The following is a 22,935-nucleotide window of genomic DNA, read 5'->3' on the forward strand; positions in this document are numbered from 1 at the left end:
TATTCAAACTACCCACTTCCACTACACCAGATGGCAGTTTGTTCCAACAATCAAGTGCCCATTGGCCAAAAGCAAATTTCCGCATTTCAATCCTGCAACCCTTCTTCTTTAATTTGAATTTAAGCTCCCTCATTTAGGTTTGAGCAAGAGGAAGAGCCATTAGCATTGAGCTTGCTCCGAGTGTTCAAAGCCTTAAGCACCTCAATCAGTTCACCTGGCATGTGCCTAGTCTCCAACGCTGCAGTTATAGTATTAGTATTAGTAATGGCTGAAAGGTGCAAGAAAGCCTATGGCTTATGCTGCACCAGCCAAAAAAAAAAAAAAAAAAAAAAAAAACCGAACAAAACAATGATAAAAAAAAATAATAATAATAATAATTAATAAAAGAAAAGGAAATTTAAACCTATCATCCTATGCGCTTTCCTGACCCGAAGGTACTATCCAGATGACCTTTGAATTTCCCCAAACTGTCAGCCTCTACCACCCATGAAGGCAACTTATTCCAGTAATTTATAACTCGCTGGCTAAAATAAAACTTCCTGCAGTCCAATCTAAACATTCCCCCCCCCCTATCTTGAATTTATGTCCCCTAGTTCTAGCATCATTTATAATCTTGAAAATTTCGTCCTCATTCATTTTACTGATGCCTCTCAGAGCCTTAAACACCCCAATCAAATCTCCTCTAAGGTGTCTAGTTTCCAAACTCTGCAACCCACATATTCGAAGTCTTTCTTCATAAGGACGCCCTTTTGCCGATCTCACCAGGCGAGTTACCCGTCTTTGCACCCTTTCAAGAAGCTCGATGTCTTTCTTTAGGTGCGGTCTCCATACTTGAACACAGTATTCCAAGTGTGGTCTAACATAAGCCTTATATAATGGGATTATCACGTTCCTATCTCTACTTGCAAAAGATCGATAGATCATCGATAGGACACCATGGGCCTTCCTTGCAACCTGTTTACAATGCCCAGAGAATTTCATGTCTGACCGTATCGTAACACTCAAAACCCTTTCCTCCAGTATGGGTTTCGTTGAACATCACCAAGTGAATAAGTTATTTTGGGATTACTGTTTCCCAGGTGTAATACCTTACACTTTGTTGGATTAAAGCATAGCTGCCATTTTTCTGACCATTCCTGAAGTCTATCTAGGTGTCTCTGAAGAAGCTCAGCTTGACAGTGATCATTAATTATTCTACCAGTTTTAACATCATCTGCAAATTTAGACATCACGCCCTCTGTCCCTTCATCAATGTCGTTTATGAAAATTAAAAACAACAGTGGTCCTAATAAGGATCGTTGGGGAACCCTACTTCTTACATCTGAGGAATAGCCATTTATCACAACCCTCTACCTCCTGCTATCCATCTAAGGATTTTCCCAGTGATTCCAACCTGTTCCAGCTTATAAAGCAACCGCTCATGTGGGACTGAGTCAAAAGCTTTGCCGAAATCTAAATAAACAATGTCGAAATTATTCCCTAAATCCAGCTCGTGAGTGACCCTTTCAAAATAGCGAACCAGATTTGTTAAAATGATTTTCCCTTTACAAAACCATGCTGAGTATCCTTGAGAATTTCAGTTCGATCCAAATGATCCTGAAATTCACCCTTCATCATTGCCTCCATGATTTTCCCTACCACTGAAGTCAGACTGACAGGTCGATAATTTCCCACTTCACTCTTAGAGCCACCCTTATGTATGGGAGATACATTGGCACTTTTCCAATCCAAGGGAATCTACCCAGAGTCCAGTGATGCTCGCATAATTAACCTCAATGGTTCAATGCACTAACTTGCCGCCTCCCTTCAGATTATAGGGTATATTCCATCAACTCCAGGAGCCTTACTGGCCTGTAGGCTCGAAAGTTTTTACATTAAAGCTTCATCAAAAGAATACTCTTTTTGAGGACTTCAGTTCTGTAAACTGAAGTCCTCAGTAAGAGTATTCTTTTGTTTCCCTCACTAATCTCATTGCTCTTCTTTTCACCTGTTCCAACAAATCCGCATCCTTCCTAAAATGGAGCTTCCAGATCTGGCCTAACCATTGCCTTATACTTTGTATATTAGGAAAATCACCTTCCTGTTTGGCAATCATCTGTAACTCTTAATCAACTTGGTACAGCTTTTGGGGAAAATTCTGTTTCCTGGACCTGTCTTCATAATTGCAATATCAAAATCGGGTAGGCATTCAGGATCCCCCTTCTATCTCCAGATGTGATTAGTCCACTTCTATCTTGGCCACTCTCAGCCACCATAAATCACTCATCGTATATATTGGACCATGAAAAATTACTCAAATGTGCTTGGTGTCCTAGTAAAATTGAACTGAGTAAAGCACAGTCAGACTGTTCTATTTATTTTATAGATAGCATCATGCACAACCCCATGCACAAATGTGGTTGTGCATGACGCAACCTTTTTTTTAGATGCACTCTCCGTATCTGGACACAGTATACTAAGTATGGTACGCAATTTCAATTTGATTTATAAAGCGTAAGGTGCTCAATGAAAATACACTGGTTGAAAAAATTTTCTGATATAAGGTGCATAATATTAGGGGAAAGGCACCTCCTGTGATTTCCCACATCTGCGCAATATAAACTCTGTGGAGTCAAACAGTATCACTGTGAAAGCCAGAAAGTGTTGTGTGTTGTATTTGAAGTATTGTGTTGGGTTCTGTTGTCTGTTCTGGCTTTTGGTCACAGAGCTCCTGGTGGGACCTCACGTTGCCTGCACATACCACTTAGAGGTAGCCAAGCTGCCCATAATTCTCTGGCTGGTCTCTGCAAGGGTCGCCTAATTTGCTCTTTGGTCCCAATTTGTTCTTTGTTCGGTTTGCTGTTTTGCAAATCTACCTAAACAGCAAAACAGCAAATCGACCAAAGAACACAAAATTAGCAGACATATTATATACGACGTAACATGGCCTAAGTTGCTAATGCGCCTAAAACCCTACAACAACCAACCAACATAAAAAATACATAAAAAATAATAAAAACAATTCCCACTCTCAGAAAACCAATAGATGGTGCGCTGACTCCGTCTTCCTCATAGAGTAATCAAAAGCTCCTATAAAGATGATCAGAACGGCTGTCTTGTTTTATAAAGGAAACCGGCTCTTCAACTCATCGGTTTAACCGTATTTAGCACTCGTCGGCTTGAACCCGGTCCACTCGAATAGCGCATGCTATTGCACTCCTGCTCCTGACCACTCTGTTACATCAGGAAAAACATCCGTGAGTCAGTTTAGTCACTTAATAATAAGGTCATGATTTAGTGTCAGAAGGGAGCTGGGGATCAGCCTTATAGCTCCTAACAGCGCTGTAGTGTGGAAATATACACCCATTGCTGTACAAGAACAGATAATCACACATCCGTGCACACCTCCACTTGTAATAAGATCTATTCCCAGGTCTTGTGGGTAGAACAGTGGGCATAACCACCATAGTCCACACACCGAGTTCGAATCCCGTCATTGCCGGGATTCGAACTCGGGTCTTTTTATGGATCTTTTATTTTTATGAGTCTTTTTTCATAACGTGGTTGAGTAGTCGGTCTCAACCAAAGGTGCATGGTTTTTTTCTACCGGAAACTGGGGTTTTTCGTCGAAATCAACCACAGAACATGCAATTTACAGATATTTTACATACAGGGCAATATGGCATAAGTTGCTGATGCATTTAAAATCTTACTGCAAAAACAACTGTTCCAGGACCCTGTATATAAGGTACTATGTCTCGTTAAGAATCATTTCCAGAGAACTGATCTACCACGTCCTTGTGCTGCAGTATCAATCCTTCACTTCATGTGGCTCCTGCTGCATTGAAACTAGCCATTTATGCGATTCCTAATGTTTCATGATCACTCCATAAAGGCTGTGCTGCTGCAAGGCATATAAGCATGATTTACAAATTGTTTATAAAACCGTTATGCTGTGATGTGACTAAGCCCTACAAAATAGTTCATGCAGTCAATTATTACCTAGTGGTGCTGTTTAAAGACAACTACAAATTTATACAGTTAAGTCATTGCAGTCACATTATGACCAACAGCAACGCGTTACTAGTGTCATAATGCAGCTCTTTGTACCGAGCTATGCAACTCGAGATGGTGCGGTTCATTCAGCAGGGAAAGTATCTGATATTAGCATTAGCATTAGTAGAGGCATATGATGCAAGAAAGCAAGCTTATTCAGCATCAGCCAAAAAAAAAAAACACACCACTCCCATTTCACCCCTCCGTTCGCTCGAAATACCTGTCCAGTTGAGCCTTAAATTTGTTTAGGCTATCAACTTCAACAACAAGTGATGGAAGTCGGTTCCACCAACCAACCACCCGCTGGCCAAAGGCAAATTTCCGCACATCTATCCGACATCCGTCCTTCCTCAATTTGAATTTATGCCCTCTGAGCAAGATGAAGAATCCCATTGGCATTGAGCATGCTCAAACCATTCAAAGCCTTATACACCTCTATCAGATCACCTCGCCGGTGCCTAGTCTCCAGACTAGGCACATGAATTACAATATTGCACATGAATTACAAATTCTTAAATCGACAGCTTATAATGTGCTGAAAAAGTCAAAGTCCACAGACGAAGGAACGAATACGGTTAATTGACTGGCAAGTGCTTGCATCTCTTGAGACAGGTAACCTCATCTCATCAGACCAGAAAAATCTGAGTTTAGGCAGTGAACAGCCACAGGCATATTTTACAACAGATACACTGCTATTGCCCAAAAGCCATTGTTAATAAAAACATCAAGTTTCAAGGCATATTGACTGGGCAATATGAGTTCATGAAAATTAATCTTTTAGCATTAGTAGAGGCATATGATGCAAGAAAGTAAGCATCAGCAAAAAAAAAACCCTTCCCGTTTCACCCACTATTCACTCCAAATGTTTGTCAAGTTCTGCCTTGAATTTAGTTCAGCCGTCAACTTCCACGACAGACGGAGGTTTATTCTAGCAATCAACCACCCTCTGACTAAATGGAAAACTTCCGCGCGCACATTCTAAAACTGCCTTTCCTCAATTTGAAATTATGCACCCTGACGATTAATCTGGGCAAGAGGAAGATGCCTGTTAGCATTTAGCATGATCAAACCATTCAAGGCCTTATACACTTCAATCAGATCACCTCGCAGGTGCCTAGTCTCTAGACACTGCAATTTGCAGAACTTAAACCTTTTTTTTTTTGTAATAGCACCCTTCATTCCACTCACCAATCTCGTTGTCCTTCTCCGTACTCGTTCCAGCTCTACATCCTTTCTAAAATGAAGCCTTAAAACCTGTATACAGTACGCAAGGTATGGCCTGACCATTGCCTTATAGAAGGGGATAATCACCTCCTTATCCCTGCTCGCAAAATTCGCGCATATTATCATTAGCAGGCATACAATACAAGAAAGCAAGCTTATGCAGCATCAGCCAAAAAAAAAAAATAAAAATAAATAAATAAACACTCCCATTTCACCCCTCCATTCGATCCAAATACCTGCCCAGCTCAGCCCAGCCTTAAATTTATTTAGGCTATCAACTTCCACAACAAAAGATGGAAGTCTGTTCCAGCAATCAACCACCCACTGGCTAAAGGCAAACATCCGCACATCTATTCTACAACTGTCTTTCCTCAATTTGAATTTATGCCCTCTCAGGTGATTATTATGAGCAAGAGGAAGAATCCCATTAGCATTGAGCATGCTCAAACCATTCAAGGCTTTATACACCTCAGTCAGATCACCTTGCAGGTGCCTAGTCTCCAGACAATGTACTCTCCAAAACTTAAGCCTTTCTTCGTAAGAGCAACTCTTCGTTCCATTCACTAATCTTATTGCCCTTCTCTGTTCTCTTTCAAACAGCTCTACATCCTTCTTAAAATGAGACCTCCAGACCTGTATACAGTACTCAAGATGTGGCCTGACCTTATACAAGGGGATAATCACCTCCTTATCCCTGTTAGAAAAATTCCTCTATATCATTGATAAGACACCATGAGAAACTCTTGCAGACCGTCTGCACTGCTCAGAAAACTTATCTGCCTGCACAATTACCCCCAGGTCCTTTTCATTCTCTACCATTGTTAGTGTATTACCACAGAGTTGATACGTTACTCTGGGATTGCTGCTTCCCATATGTAGTAATTTCCACCTATCAGCTCAACTTTTCTAGATCCTGTTGCAGCAATGTACTGTCATTAGTGTCCTTAACAACCCTGCCAACCGTCGTATCGTCTGCAAACCTGGAAATTAAGCCTGATATACCATCATCAATATCATTTATAAATACAAAAAACAACAATTGACCCAACACTGAACCTTGAGGGACTCCACTAATAACATTAGTCCACGAAGAGCAGTGTCCATTGATTACAACTGTCTTCTCCCATTCAACCATCCTTTTATCCATAGCAGAAATTAGCTTCCAGTGCCACACTGCTCCAATTTGTGCAGCAGTCTTCCATGTGCAACAGTATTAAAAGCCTTTCTAAGATCCAAATATATATCAAAATTATCCTCTGCATCCAGTTCCTTTGTGACCACATCACAGCATCCAATCAAATTAGCCAGACAAGACTTCACCTTAACAAAACCATGCCGCATCCGCGCTATAACTGAAGTCTTGTCTAGATGATCCTGCAGTGCTTCTTTAACCCATGCCTCCATTAATTTCCCTGTAACAGATGCTCAACTAACAGGTCTATAATTACTTCGCCCTTTGATCCTCCTTAGTGATTTGGGGTCACATTTGCACATCTCCAGTTGATGGGTACCTCCCCCGAGTCCAAGGAAGCTCTCATAATTATTGCTAAGGGTTTGCTTACTTCCTTTGCTGCCTGCTTTAAACTGGGTAGATCTCATCCACCCCAGGTGCCTTTCTTGTTTATCTTCAACAATTTCTCCTCCACTTTACTCTGTTATTACAAGATTATCTAGCTTACTACCATAGTTTAATTCACCTCTGGCATTCCTCTCCCTGAATAACTCCTCATGTGTGAATGTAGATACAAAATACACACTTAGTTTGTTAGCCACCTGAGCCGGATCAACAGTTGAACCATCACTATCCAGTGGACCAATCTGATTCATCCCTTTCCTTCTAGAATTTACATAGGTAAAGATCTCTGCTGTTTTTCTTTGCATTCTTTGCCAAAGATTTCTCGTAAAATGCCTTTGCCTGCCTAATCTCCTTTGTGACTTGGTTACAGACCAGCTTATATCTATCATAGGTTTCCATGTCACCCATTAATTTATATGTATCCCATGCATTTTTCTTCTCTGCACATCTCATTAGTTCATTTGACCTCCAATTAGGCCTAAACCTTGAACAATATTTCTTAGTTGATATGCAAAGCCTAGCAGCTTCCAACATTAATTCTTTGAATGCCTTCCATTTTGAATTTGCTGTTGGTCCCACCATATAGAATTCAAATTGTCTCAGACCACTGTAGTCGCCTTTACGAAAGCAAAAACCCTTCCCTTTACCCCTGATGGTAGTTAGGCTCCTGACATGAGTAATTACAGACCTGTTAGTTTAACAGAAGTTAAACTAACAGGTCTATAATTACTCATGTCACCTTTTGATCGCCTTTGTGAATTGGGGTCACATTTGGACTTCTACAGTCCATGCAAACCTCCCCCGAGTCCAATGAAGCTCTCATAATGGCTAAGGGTTTGCTTAATTCCTTTGCCGCCTCCTTTAATATAAATAGACAGATCCCATCACCGCAGGTGACTTTCTTACGTTTTGCTGGAAGTGGGATTTACTCTCTGAGTAAATCCCACTTCAGCACACTGTGATCACTGCCACCCAGTGGTTCCTTTATCTGCAGATTCTTAATGCATGAAGAATCACTACTGATAATCAGATCAAGAGTATTACTCCCTCTAGTTGCCTCACAAACATGCTGATGTAGAAAACAATCATCCAATAAATCCACAAAAGCCTTGCTAGTGTGTGAGTGACCAGCCCCCAAATTCCAGTCAATATCCAGGAAATTAAAATTCTCCATTATAAGACACTGATTTACTGGCCCACTATTTCCCTGTAGTTTTTTATTATATCCATCAGAGTCATCAGGCCTATAACACCCTCCTACTATCAATCTTGATCTCCCAGTGCTTAGGTCATACCAAACTGACTCGACACCACACTGTCCAGCGATGTCGACTGGTTGCACTTCCTTGGATTTTATGTGTTTCTTAACTAATAGCATAACCCCTCCTCCCTTCCTGTACACATTGTACTCCCCAAATTCCAGTTCTGCATTCCTTATATCTGTGACACCACAACGCTGATATCCCAACATCTGCCTTTGTTCTGACCAACAGCTCAAATTCCATCAAATTTATTTACCAGCTCCTAGCATTGGTGTATATGCAAGTATACATGCACCTGTTCCTATTCTTAGCTACCCTAACACAACCCATGTGTTTACTTGTTCGAACAATGACTCCCAGCAGTCTCTGAAATACCTTGCATCTTGTTTTCCGAGCTGCTGCTCATTCCAATAGAAGCAGTATACCCCATTACTTACTCTGGCAGCCTGTTTGCACATCTTAGAAAACTTCATATCTAACTGCACAATTACCATTAGGTCTTTTTCATTCTCCATTACCCTCAGTGTAGTACCACACAGTTGATACATTACTCTGGGATTACTGCTACCCATATGCAGTACTTGACATTTGTCTATGTCAATTCAGTTGCCACCTCTCATCCCATCTGCTCAACTTTTCTAGATCCTGTTGCAGTAGCATACTGTCATTAAAAACCCTGTCAACCTTTGTATCATCTGCAACCTTGGACATTAAGCCTGATATATCTTCATCAATATTAATAAATGCAGAAAACAACAATGGGCCCAACACCAAACCCTGGGGGGGGGCTCCATTAATAAAGTAGTCCACGAAGAGCAATGTCCATTGATTACCACTGTCTTCTCCCACTCAACCATCGCTTTATCCATAGCAGCAATTTGCCTTTAATACACACTGCTTCAATTTGTATAGCAGTCTTTTATGTGCAACAGTATCAAAAGCTTTCCTGAAATCCAAGTATATGATATGAAAATTATTTTTTGCATCCAGTTCCTTTATGACCACATCATAGTATCCAATTAAATTGGTCAGACAAGACTTCCTCTTAACAAACCCATACTATGTCTGAACTATAACCGCAGTCTTGTCTAGATGATCCTGCAGTGCTTCTTTAGCCTGTGCTTCCATTAATTTCCCCAGAACAGAAGTTAAACTAACAGGTCTGTAATTACTCATGTCACCTTTTGATCCCCTTTGTGAATTGGGGTCACATTTGCACTTCTACAGTCCATGCAGACCTCCCCCGAGTCCAATGAAGCTCTCATAATTATGGCTAAGGGTTTGCTTACTTCCTTTGCCGCCTCCTTTAATATAAATGGACAGATCCCATCACCGCAGGTGACTTTCTTACGTTTAGCTGCAACAATTCGCAACCAGGCATAATGCAGTCTGATGAACTTGTTTTGGGTGCAGGGATGACTGCAAATGCTTATTGCCTAAGTGTGTTGTTTAAAATGAAGTTGAGAGGTGTCACGATCTGCAGTAGTTCTTGGGGTATTCACTTCGTCCATCAGTGCAAGCATGGAGTCACATATGCTGCTGCCAAGATTCTGCTTCCATAAAAAACTGCAATGTAGAACACTGTCGTGTCTTACATGGAAGCAACCCTTGCCCTTTCAATGCAACAACGCTCTCAGAGGAGTATATAATAAGTGTGAAAGTACCTAACACTAAGAGGCATCAGGCACATTGTCTTTAATTTAGTGTTCTTTGGTTGGTTTGCTGGATGAAGCACACAGGTTTACCGAAGTGGAAACTATGCAACCCCTTCCTAAGATCAACCAAAATGAGCCTGGAAAAAAATTCTGTAGCAGAGGTCCCATTCTTCTCAATAGTTCAATAACAGCAGACTCAATGAGAAAAAGTCTGAACCTGAACAAATGATAAATACACGAGATCAGAGTGGCAGTTATTTTGGATTCGTTTACAATACTTACAAGTTTACTCTTTTTGTACATAAAAAGCAGTAAAAAAGCTTGGTAATTATATACATCTTTGAGTGTTCTTCTGTTAATGTTAAATTCCTTCTTTCCCTTTTGATACATGAATTTACACCAATAAGGTGAAAGGCTCCATTATGACATTGACTAATAGGCTGTTTTGAAGCACAGTAACTTCGAAATTGGAAGGAAAGCAAAACATGATTTTAATTATGCCAAGTGTCACTTTTTTTTATACATAAAAACCCCAAACATGAAGATATTAAAACCTATAGTACTGAGTACCATGTGTGGGTTGAAGGCTGAGAAGGAAGAAGATAACTGTTGACATCAGCTTTGAATTTTTGTAGACTGTAATTTTCAGGAAATAAAAGTAAAAAAAAAAAAAAAGGCTGTTCCAGAAGTAGAAAAGATGAGGAAAAAGAAAAGTTAGTCCTGTTTTGGAGAGAGAATGGATGCCTACTGGTGGTATCATGTATTCAGCTTTGAAGGGCACACGAATGTCATAATTGCCAATTTGAAAGCACAGCTCCTGTGGAAAAGGCATGCAAGGGAAAATGTCTGTGAGATAGCAAGTGGAGAGACTTTGTAAGAGATGGGTCATTAATTGATTATATGCATTACATAATAATTAATTAATTACATGCAGCATAATTTCCAAGTATGGCTACTCACCAGGTTCCTAGCTCAAATGACCTTGTCCCAACAGCATAGAATGGAGATTCCAATTCCTTCTAATGCTATAGGTTCTGGCTTGTTATGCTTTTAGAATAAATCAAGTTTACCATGAAGTAAGTTTCTGTGATCAATTTAGCTCAAGTTCCTTTTACTACAGCATTGCTATGAACAAAGTGGTTCACCTGAATATTCACAGATATTCAGATAGTCATTGAAAATAGTTGATATTTTTGATTTAAAATCCAATGCAGCTATCATCTAGACAATGAATACTAAGTGATTCATGACCTCTAACAGCCACAATATTTTAACTATTAATACTGGCTGAATTCCTGCACACTGTTCAGCTCCCAAGCTATGGAAATAATTATTCAACTATCAATAGCAAGCATTCAACTTCAATTACAACTCAACTGTTTTTATCATTCAGAATTTTATTAGAATTTTTTTTTTTCTAAACTTACTGACAAGTGCCTTCATGTGTAAAATTAAGTGGTGTATTTTGGGTAAGCTAAAAGAAAAAACAAGAAATATGACACTGGCTACAGATTTATTTTTCACTATTTACACATTTCATTAGAATGAATGTGTATCATGAGTTTTGTTAATGATCACTAGCAAAAAAAACTGTATCAATTTTCTTACATATATAACATATGACTTTATAAAAATAGCATTGCAGTCATTCCAACATTAATCTATGCAAGCTACTACAATGCTTTCATTGTACAAATACTGAATTTATTTTATATATATATTTATATAACAACTCATAACTTAACATGAGATGATAAGTAAATCTATCCATTTACATCAGTTTTTGATGTTACACACAGATAGAAGCACATCAAGTTGAAAATCTGAATATTTGTGTATACCTTATATGTAATTATTTATATACATATATATTTTTATATGCATGTATATATATAAATACTTTTCTTTTGCTAAACCTAAGAATTTTTAAAACAGTGCTTGATTACATCTACTGACATTAGTGTAATAGTGCTAGAATAAACTTTCCTACTCCGATAAAGTGCTTGAGAAAATTAAAATTTAGAAACAGATATTACACACTAAACAAATAGATAGATATTTTAATTTTTTTTCCAATAATGCATAATTATGTATATGTGTACATATTTCACTCCAGAGAAAATGTGTTTAAAATTAGATGGGCAATCTAAATTATAATTACTACAGATAACATTAAGGTAGTCCAAATTAATTTCCAGGTTTAGTAAATTTCTAAGAGTTGAATGAGCAACTGCTTAAATCTACACAATCTATACAGTTTGGTATGAAAATGGTACATATATATATATTAAAAAAAAGTTTTTTCTCAGATTTTATTGGTCACCTGAACTAATGTTTAATAATTAAAATCAGTAATAACAGTTCACTGGTGATAGCAGCTAGCTGTTCAGAACAGGCGTAACTACACATTTTGATATCTGAAAGACAGTACAATTACCCTTCCTAAATCCCCAGTTTCTTTCACTTTTGGTAAAACAATACATGCATATTTTGAACAAATGCAAAATTCAGTTTTCTAACTTGGGGTGAGAATGAAAAGAAAAAAAAAAAAAAAACACACCTATTGTCACCTCCAAACTAAAACAGGACTTTTCTTTTCTCTTTTTTTTTTTTTTTTATTAAGTAAGCAAAATTCAACCTACAAAACAAGAATCCAGCCCAGGCAGATAAAATCACATTTCAAAATATTTTCACCTTAAAATTACAAATCACCAAAAACAATCTTTTACTCCTACAAAATCTAACTGTTGATATACATCCAGATTTAAAAAAAAAAAAAACACGGTGTAATAATTTCATCAAATAAATGCATGAACAGTTTAAGAATTTAACACAAAATATACCATGTAAATTAACAGAATGTTCTAAAATATAAGAACAGTTTTTGTTTGGTGGGGGAAAAAAATCCGAACTTCATCAAATACTACAAAAATCACCGAGCCATAACTCTGTCTAAGACAAATAAAATTTGCATTTCTGCATTAAAATAACATGAAGAGCTAATTTTTTTAACATCTATAATTCGTTTTCAAGTTACACAATATTAAACTGCATAACCTGGTTTTGAAATCTGAAAGATAATAAAATTACCAATACAAAGTAACTGAAATGTTGCTGAAATTTTACTGAAAAAATTCCAATACTGCTACAACTGACCCTTAAACAAAACAATTATATTCTAATAGATTTTACTTTTTTAAAACAAAAAGAAAGTAGAATTATGAAAATAAAACTAAAGCATCGAATTCTTGTGTTAAAAAAAGAAAAAGCAATTAAATTATTTTATATAAAAGGCAATCAAAAAATCTTTGAACTTTTTAATGCAATATCACTTTTAAATGAACCATCCAGATTGTATAGATTTGCAAATGATGAACAAATACTTGCTGTGATATGCGTTTCCTTCTAGGTGTTACAAAAGACAATCGGCTTCCATTAAAAAAATTGTTCAAAGAGAGAGAGAGAGAGCGAGAGAGAAAGATCAATAAGTGGCTAAACAATGAGATGGAAGCAAAAACTCTCTGAACAAGACAAATATGAATGAGTCTCGGAAATGATTAGTTAAAAATACTAATTTCTTCAAATATTTCTGAAAAACAATTCTAAGTTAATTTGAGCTTTCAAAAGCTTCAAATGATTAACAATTGGGTGTGCTCTTTTAATTACAGCTCTAAGTTTTAATAACCAGTAGCTTATTGTCATTTCTGATATTGCATTCATACCCACTGTTAGAAATTTCACACTTTCTTTCCTATGCATCAGAATACATAACTAGCTGCTCTTGAACACTCAAGAGTTTTTGGGAAAAAAATCAAAAGGCTAAAAAATTTTCTGCCATTTTCTACTTGGGTAGTTAGAACACAACTGATTCCTCAATAAATATATTTAATCTAACCCAAAACCACCAGTATAATAAAGGTATCTCTTATTTAGTAAAATGAGTTACCTAACTACAAAATACTGACATAGAGTACTTGCAATGTTTCCCATTTCTGGATAGGCAATGTTAAAAGTATAAAGAATTTTTGAATGCTGTTTTCATATAAAATTTTAAAAAATAAATATTACAAAAATAAATGCAATTAAAAGTATAATTTATTATTGCTCACACACACACACACACCAAATACTAATACAATGAAACACTACTGCCAATAAACTAAAGACAGAGCTAATTATTTTACTGATTTTCAAGTTCAGTCAATAAGTTAAATGCATGAGTAGACACTATTTCAGCAAGAATTACAACAGTAAATATTTACTTTCCACATTTGATTTTCAAGTAGGAAATTAGATGAATTAAATTATTTAATGTCTACTGCTTTTCTGTATTTGCTATTGTAAACAAATTACATTTTTTTTTTTTCTAAGAGAAATGTAATTTAAATAAATATGACAAGATCTGCACATCTATCTTCAACTGTTCCGTAGTATTCAATTTACAGGCATACTAGTAAACTGTTATCACTGAAATAAAACACTTTATAAAACACTGTAGCAATTCACTATAATCTTTTTCTAGAAAAGATAATGAACTTATTATGAAACAGCATTATCAAGTTATCTTTAACTCAAACTATCTACATTTGAAAAACTTGCATTGCAACAACTGGTGAGGTGTGGACATACACATTACTGAATTAAAAAATACACATAAACAGACTTAGCTATATATTGTTTGGATATAAGAAATAAGTGTCTAATGAACATGACTACCTGTATGTTTAACCCTGAGTACAAAACTGTTTTAAGGCAAAGACAAGTGAAACAAATTACATAGACTATGAGGAAATTCACACTTTTAAGTTTCTGAATTTGTGCACACAACAAGGCAGACTTACATTTAAATTACACACACACACATACATACGCGTGCACACATACATAGACCACTATAAATGGAGGCAAAAGTTCCACCACATACCAGGAATGTTGACAATTTACTCGCAGAGCAGCGAGAGTCACCAACAACTGTAAAATTAAGCTGTTTCGAGTGGTATAATAAGATTGTACTATCAAAATACAGTGGAAGCATGCCTCTTTACCTGAAATTAAAAGCAACCTCACTGTTATTCGTAAGTTCTTCCAGCTTTGGGTTGAAAGTGTTACCGTGTCCAGTATATAATGAATAATTGCAGACATATACACTCATCTTTATACAATGTAAATGGGTGTACTTTTTACCATGTATAACAAAAGCCAGACAAGTACAGACATGTACAATAGTACATTATACACTGGACAGAACAAATAGAGCTTATTTAAGCACATGCAACAGAGCTTCTGTTGTTAAAGATTTCGCAAGTTGGTTTATATATTCTGCATAACAAAGTCCCTGCTGTGCTGCTGAGAGCACTGAATACTTATCCAAAGTGCACAAACAGAAAACAAAAACACCTTTTGTTATATAAGGCCCCTTCTTAGTAATTTTTTTTTTCACATTATGATCATTATGTCAAGATTTCTGATATGAATAACTGGAAAATAAAACAATTTCCTTTATTTGCGTTATTATCATCATCCATGATTCTTTATTAAAATTTAAATGAACCATCACACAAAATAATCCCTAATGATTACAATGAGCAAATAAAAAATATTTAGGAACTGGGAGAGGAAATGGAAAATAATTTAGCAGTATTCATTAAAAAAATATTAACTCAATTAAGACAATTAATAATTCACAAATCTTTCTACATGATAAATAATAAAAGAAACAAATTCTTGTTACCATTAATTTCATGCATGTGGTCATTGGTGCCAAATTATTTTCCCTTTGAAAAATTTTCATTGGGTATTTGTATAATAAATTATGACCATTTAGAAATACCTGGAGTGATTTAATATAAAATTACATTGCATTATAACTCGGAAAGCTATGGGCAACAACCGGTTATCTCTTCTTCCATTTTCTAAGGAGCAGATCACAGTGTGTAATCAGGTTGTCCATGGAAAATGAAAGTGTAAATAGATAAAGGGACAAAATAATTTAAATGATGAATGCACTAAGTATGCAGTACATAATAGTAACTCCTTAAATTTTCTGTATAACCTTAGGAGTAATTTAACTTAGTGTTTTTAAAAGTTATAAGTTAGTATTACACAGAGTTAAATAAGATGACTCTTAATTGTAAATACATTTTGGCAAATATTACAAATACATGCAACTATTTCATTGGAGTGGGGGAAACAACAAATATGCAAATTAAATGAAAACATAATTCTCTCTTACTCTCTCTCTCTCTCTCTCTCTCTCTCTCTCTCTCTCTCTCTCTCTCTCTCTCTCTCTCTCTCTCTCCCCCTCCCTCCCTCCCTCCTCACCCCATGACAAAGAAATAGATTTTAAACAGAAATTAAGTGCGAATTTTAATATATATATATATATGCAACTAACATGAAATGCTGCTAAACAAGTTACACAAACTTCTCTAATCCAATTATAAACCACTCTTTCCTTAAATTCTGATGGTAGCAATAATATAGCAATTATGAATCTACAATGATTAACAACATTCACTGCAAGTTTAAAAACCAAACTATTTAATGAAGCTGACAAAATTAAAACTATCAAAATTAAATAATCCTATAATTATGTGCATTATAAAATAATATACATAGTGGATAAATAATCTATAATCATAACCCTTTTGAAATAAAACTATGTGTAGACTAAAAAGATTTTTAAAAAGTTTTCTTTTACCCCATACAATGCAAAACAACCATAGTCCCAATGTGGCTTCCAAAATTTTCTGCAAAGCATTAAATGCCTTATCTTCCCAATTAGTCCATAATTATTTCCATCAAACCTGGTTTGGTTCAGTACAAAAAAATTTCCATTCAAAGTGATTGTTTCACCACCATTCACTGTGAACTGAAAAAGCAGTGTTCTTATTCTGAGTGTCTTGAGGACTTATCTGCTTTTGTCAATCACAGACTGACTTTCTATATATTTGTGACTTTATTTCTTAAGAACAGAACATGTTTTGCCTATCTCGACTAGATTGAAGCTAAAATTAAAGTTGCAGCACATGAAGAACTATAAAGTAATTATTAACATGAAATGTGAATAAAGACATAAATATACATCAATATGCATAAAAGAATCAACAAAAAAATAATCTTGTTTCAAAGAGTACATTTAAAGTTTTAAAAGTAGCAATTCATTGTTATCCACATCAATAGTTTTGCTCCTTTCCTTGTCTTTTCTTCCAATTGACAAAAAATAAATAAAAATAAAATATTTCATTCTAGAAGGAGATTGAAAAATCAATCATTTTGCCCTCCTTTATTGTATACACACAGTTGGAAACACTAACTCTTGCTTAACAGAATATGTGACAACAATAGATTACTTTAGCTTTTTTTTCCCTCAGATATACAAAATTCTTAAAATATTACCGGAAACCTCATATATACTTAATTTATTAAGAAATGCAGTTACGAAAACATCTCATAAGGATGCTGATACTGTGATTGTGGTGCTACATGTTGAGAATTAGGAATACCAGCAGCTGCAAATGGAGGGAAAGAAGTGAGTGGAACAGCAGAACTGGGCAGGATAGTTGCAGAAGCTGCTAATGGTGCGACCTGAATATGAGCTGGAAGAGGATGACTAATGGTTGCAGGATAATGTAGAGTTGCTGGTGCAGCAGCCTTGTTATTAGAATGGTGATGAGCTTGAGGTGGAAAAGGAAGTTGAGTGGTAGCAAGTGCTCCAGCTAGTGCTGTTTCAGCTGGAGAAGCCATGCCAGGTGCCAAAACATACTTTGGTGGCTGTCCAGAAATGTATGCTGGGTGTGGCACATTTGCATGAACTAACTGCCTGCAGCATTTCCTGAAAACAATAATAATACACAATTAAAATGTGTTAGCACATAAAGAATGTAATTCCTTAATTTAGATAATTTATAAAAATATCAAAATTTCTTTTAATACGAAACATCGTGACCAATAATGACAAACAAATATTATTCAACATTATCAATGGATGCAATTCTACCAAACAGGAAGCATATAAAGATTTCAACTTTTGTAGATGAAAAGCAGCAATATTATGCTTAAAGCTAACAAAAATATATTATCCCTCAGAGCAATTTGTGCAGTAACCAGAATTGCTTAACATTTGATATACTTTGTGCATGACACAAGTCAGGATACTGCTGAGTGTCCCTAAAATACTGCTGAGTGTCCCTAAAGCCTTGAAGAGGTTTTATATGGCTATAACTTTTGTGTTTTTGGATCAAATTAAAACAGTTTTAAAATTCAAATATATTTATTGTGATTTTAATTAAGTATTATGTAAGAAAAATTGTCATTAATATTGCCTACATTTTGATGCAAACATTCTCCCTCTCTGATGAAGACATTTTCCATAATTGAGGCCAATGTAGCAGTAACGTTTGGCATTTCTTCATGGATAACATTTTTCGATGTTTCAAGATGCTCACTTATTTTGCAAACACCATCTTTCAAATAACTCCAAGGAAGAAATAATGAGATACTTAAACTGGGCAGCTTTGCTGGCCAATTAATGTCACAAAACCAGGTGATAAGGCATCTGGGGAATATTTCTGCAAAATCATCATGATGTCCTTCAACGTGTAGTGTACGCAGTGGTCTCATCTTGCTGAAACCACATATTCTCGACTATAGCTGGTATGAAAATCGTGCACACTAATTCTTAAACAGCCCAGCTCAAAACTTAAGGAATTTTGTCCTCATGTTATTGCTTTTAAATATTTAAAGAAGTCCTATAGAAATTCGCTCCATGTTAGAGGAAACCTACAAAGAATCTGATACCCTATAGCATAGTTAGACGGTGGTGGTTTAAACATTTTAAAGATGAATGAGAGTCATTAACAGAATCCAGTAAACCAGATGTTTGTCTATGGATTAAATCAACAACACTTGCTGCTTTTATCATATGAAGTGCATGAATACTGCTGTTTGACTTTGAGGAGCTGTATTGGTTGAAATGCAGTCAAAAACCTCAGACAAATAGGGGAGAGAGCGGTAGTTCAAATTATGGAATGTAATTATATGTATATATTTTCAAGTTGTAGTTCAGAAAAAACAAGCAAATTTATTCATATCCAATAACATGTTAACTTAGATGGTATTAGGACAAATATGATGAAAAGAAAAATTCTACGAAAATGTTTATATTCAAAACAAGAGTGCATATAAGGAGTTCAAATCTAAAAGAACATGAATAATATAATTCTTTAAACAATAAATTTTAATTAATGTGTTAAGCATTAACCCTTTGCAGTCCAATGCTATACCCACTGCAACACTATAAAATTCTACTTCCAGTCCGATTTTGCGTTCAGCACACCAGTCAGTGTTTCTGATTACGGAATTTGTTTTCACACTGTGCTGACACAATTATTGTCATAGATGGTAGATCTATTTATATTTCACATAAAGAATCTGAAAAACTAAGTCTATGTTTATAATCAGTTGTTACAAGTAGAAAGATTTTTTTTTTTTTTTTTTTTTGTCTTCTTGAAATCCAAATGTCTCATTTACTGTACTGCCATCTATTTATCCTTCATATAAACAATCTGAAAAATTAAATCAATGTTTATATTCAATAGTTAATGGCAGGCAGTGTTTTTTTTTTTCCCCCTGTTTTTCTCAAGTCCAATGTGGAAACCAACACAACTGTCAACATTTCCAATTAATAAAATTTGTTTTCCTGGTGTACTTGCTATCTATTTATATCTTCATATAAAAAATATGAAAAACTAAGTGGATATTTATTGATGTTTATATTCAATTTTTAAAGGCCGACAGAATTTTATTTTTTTTATCCCAGTGTGTAAAAGTTAAAAAGATACTTTAACATAGAGTATTTTATACTCTGTGTTAGAGTGAAATATTTAGATATGCCATCAAGATCAAGTAAAGGCCTTTCTAATGTTGAAATGGGAAATTGTGGGAGCAAAGTTGAAAAATATGTAATTAATGATATTGAAATTTCGCAAGATTATTTAATGAAAAAAACTTGAGCCTACAAGCCAGTAAGGCTCTTGGAGTTGATGGAATATACCCTATAATCTTAAGGGAGGCAGCAAGTGAGTGCATTGAACCACTGAGGCTAATTATGTGAGCATAACTAGACACTGGGGAGATTCCGTTGGATTGGAAAAGTGCCAATGTATCTCCCATACATAAGGGTGATTCTAATAGTGAAGTGGGAAATTATCGATCTGTCAGTCTGACTTCATTGGTAGGGAAAATCATGGAGGCAGTGATCAAGGGTGGAATTCAGGATCATTTGGATAAAACTGAAGTTCTCAAGGATACTCAGCATGGTTTTGTAAAGGAAAAATCATGATTAACAAATCTGGTTCGCTATTTTGAAAGGGTCACTCATGAGCTGGATTTAGGGAATAATTTCAACATTGTTTATTTAGATTTCAGCAATGCTTTTGACTCAGTCCCATATGAGCAGCTGCTTTATAAGCTGGAACAGGTTGGAATCACTGGGAAAATTCTTAGATGGATAGCAGGAGGCAGAGGGTTGTGATAAATGGCTATTCCTCAGATTGGGTTGATGTAAGAAGTGGGGTTCCCCAAGGAACAGTATTAGGACCACTGTTGTTTTTAATTTTCATAAACAACATTGATGAAGGGATGGAGGGCATGATGTCAAAATTTGCAGATGATGTTAAAATTGGTAGAGTAGTTAATGATCACTGTCAAGCTGAGCTTCTTCAGAGAGACCTAGACTTCAGGAATGGTCAGAAAAATGGCAGCTATACTTTAATCCAACAAAGTGTAAGGTATTACACCTGGGAAACAGTAATCTCAAAATAACTTATTCACTTGGTGGAGTTCAACTAAACCCAGTACTGGAGGAAAGAGACTTGGGTGTTACGATACAGACATGAAATTCTCTGAGCATTGCAAACAGGTTGCAAGGAAGGCCCATGGTGTCCTATCGAACTTTTGCAAGTAGAGATAGGGACATGATAATCCCATTATATAAGGCTTTTAGACTACATTTGGAATACTGTGTTCAAGTATGGAGACCGCACCTAAAGAAAGACATCGAGCTTCTTGAAAGGGTGCAAAGATGGGGTAACTCACCTGGTGAGATCGGCAAAAGGGCATCCTTATGAAGGAAGACTTCGAATATGTGGGTTGCAGAGTTTGGAAACTAGACACCTTAGAGGAGATTTGATTGAGGTGTTTAAGTCTCTGAGAGGCATCAGTAAAATGAATGAGGACAAAATTTTCAAGATTATAAATGATGCTAGAACTAGGGGACATAAATTCAAGTTACTGGGGGAAATGTTTAGATTGGACTGCAGGAAGTTTTATTTTAGCCAGCGAGTTATAAATTACTGGAATAAGTTGCCTACATGGGTGGTACAGGCTGACAGTTTGGGGAAATTCAAAGGTCATTTGGATAGTACCTTCGGGTGAGGGAAATGCATAGGATGATAGGTTTAATTTCCTTTTCTTTTATTAATTATTAGTTGTTTTTTTTTTTTTAATCATTGTTTTATTTGGGTTTTTTTTTTTTTTTTTTTTTTTTTTGGCTGGTTGTTTCAATCAGTCTCAGAAACCATAGGCTTTCTTGCACCATGCGACCATTACTAATACTAAGAAACTAAGGAGAGAAAAAGGAAACTCTTACAAATAAGATAGTGTCTGACTGTTCCATATGGTGTGATGGGTTTAAAATGAACTAAAGGAGTTACTATCAATGTGGTACTAAATGAAAAAAACTGATACAAAGAAATATTGGTCTGAACACTGGACAAATAGAATTAAATTTTTCAAGAATGTATTTAGCAGGAAGAGATTTCCACAGATATTTTGGATGCTGCATTTCTGTCCACACACACACACACACCAACGTAGGGGCTCTAAAGTAAAAAAAACATTGTCAATTATCTGAATGGATATTTGGAATGCTTTGTAAATATTTTCTTCTAAGAAGAAATATTGCATTAGAAGTTTTTGTCATGTTGTTTTATATGTTCATGTAAACTAATAATTTTTGAACATCACATTTCAACAAATTTTTTTTTTTTTTTTTAAATGTTAGAGCTGGACTGCATGGAGAAGGCAGAGAAAATAATGCTGGACTGCAAAGGGTTAAAATTGATAAATTTAATCATATCAACGTAGATTAAATCAACACATCAACATAGGGGCTCTAAAGTAAAAAAACATTGTCAATTATCTGAATGGATATTTGGAATGCTTTGTAAATATTTTCTTCTAAGAAGAAATATTGCATTAGAAGTTTTTGTCATGTTGTTTTATATGTTCATGTAAACTAATAATTTTTAAACATCACATTTCAACAAATTTTTTTTTTTTTTTTTTTTTTTAATGTTAGAGCTGGACTGCATGGAGAAGGCAGGGAAAATAATGCTGGACTGCAAAGGATTAAAATTGATAAATTTAATCATATGCAAATGGTTCCCCCCCCCAATTATCTTTTTTGAAGAAATCAGAAATTTTTCATTGAGTAAACATTTTATTGTATTGATGTTTCATAGTGTAATTTTTCTTAGGAGTATAAAGGGACCTTTAAAATTCTTGTTTGAAATTCTTCAGCAACTTCTGACTTCATCTCAGATCTTTTCCCTCAAAATTCTGAAATAATTCAGTTTATGCTATTTCTTCTTCAGTCACACGTGATACTCAGCCATCACCTCATCTTCTATTAACCACACTCTTACATTCCCAAATTAATAAGCTTTTTTGTCACTGTTTTACAATATATATGGACAGCCAAACCATTGAACTATCTAAATCAATAGGAGCATTGTCACCATTTAAGTTTTTTTTTTTTCTGCACAATTACTAATGTACTCTGCTTTAACTTCATTCCAACTTGCAGCACAGTTGTAAACAGGACTTATAAGTTTTAACACTGGACACTCTTTTCTCCACTTATGTACTGCTCCCACTGGCAATTGCATATATATATATATATATATATATATATATATATATATATATATATATATATATATAAAAAAACTCTTCAATTTTTTTTATAAGATGCAAATGTTTACCGCTGAGTATAACTGCTTGATGCATTGATGGTGCTGTATGAAAGCATGGTAGTGTTAGGTAAGGAAAGGCACTTGATAGTGTCACCATTGCTTAATAAAATTTCAGCAGAATGTTCTAATCTGCACTTCATTTTTCC

General features: G+C 35.5%; 1 protein-coding gene across 7 annotated transcripts in view; it reads right to left on the minus strand.

Moving 5' to 3' along the window:
• Positions 1–16,420: 16,420 nt before the first annotated feature.
• LOC150079830 (homeodomain-interacting protein kinase 2-like) overlaps positions 16,421–22,935 on the minus strand; it is a 264,858-nt gene continuing 258,343 nt past the window's right edge. For all 7 annotated transcript variants that reach the window (XM_090383658.1, XM_090383655.1, XM_090383654.1 and 4 more), the window contains one exon: positions 16,421–17,586. In XM_090383658.1, the coding sequence (XP_090239784.1) occupies positions 17,190–17,586 (397 nt within the window). In that variant the 3' untranslated portion in view covers positions 16,421–17,189. The remainder of the gene's footprint in view (positions 17,587–22,935) is intronic.

Source organism: Mastigoproctus giganteus, chromosome 10, assembly GCF_048544385.1.
Source record: "Mastigoproctus giganteus isolate SK-2022 chromosome 10, ASM4854438v1, whole genome shotgun sequence".
Lineage (NCBI taxonomy): Eukaryota > Metazoa > Arthropoda > Arachnida > Uropygi > Thelyphonidae > Mastigoproctus > Mastigoproctus giganteus.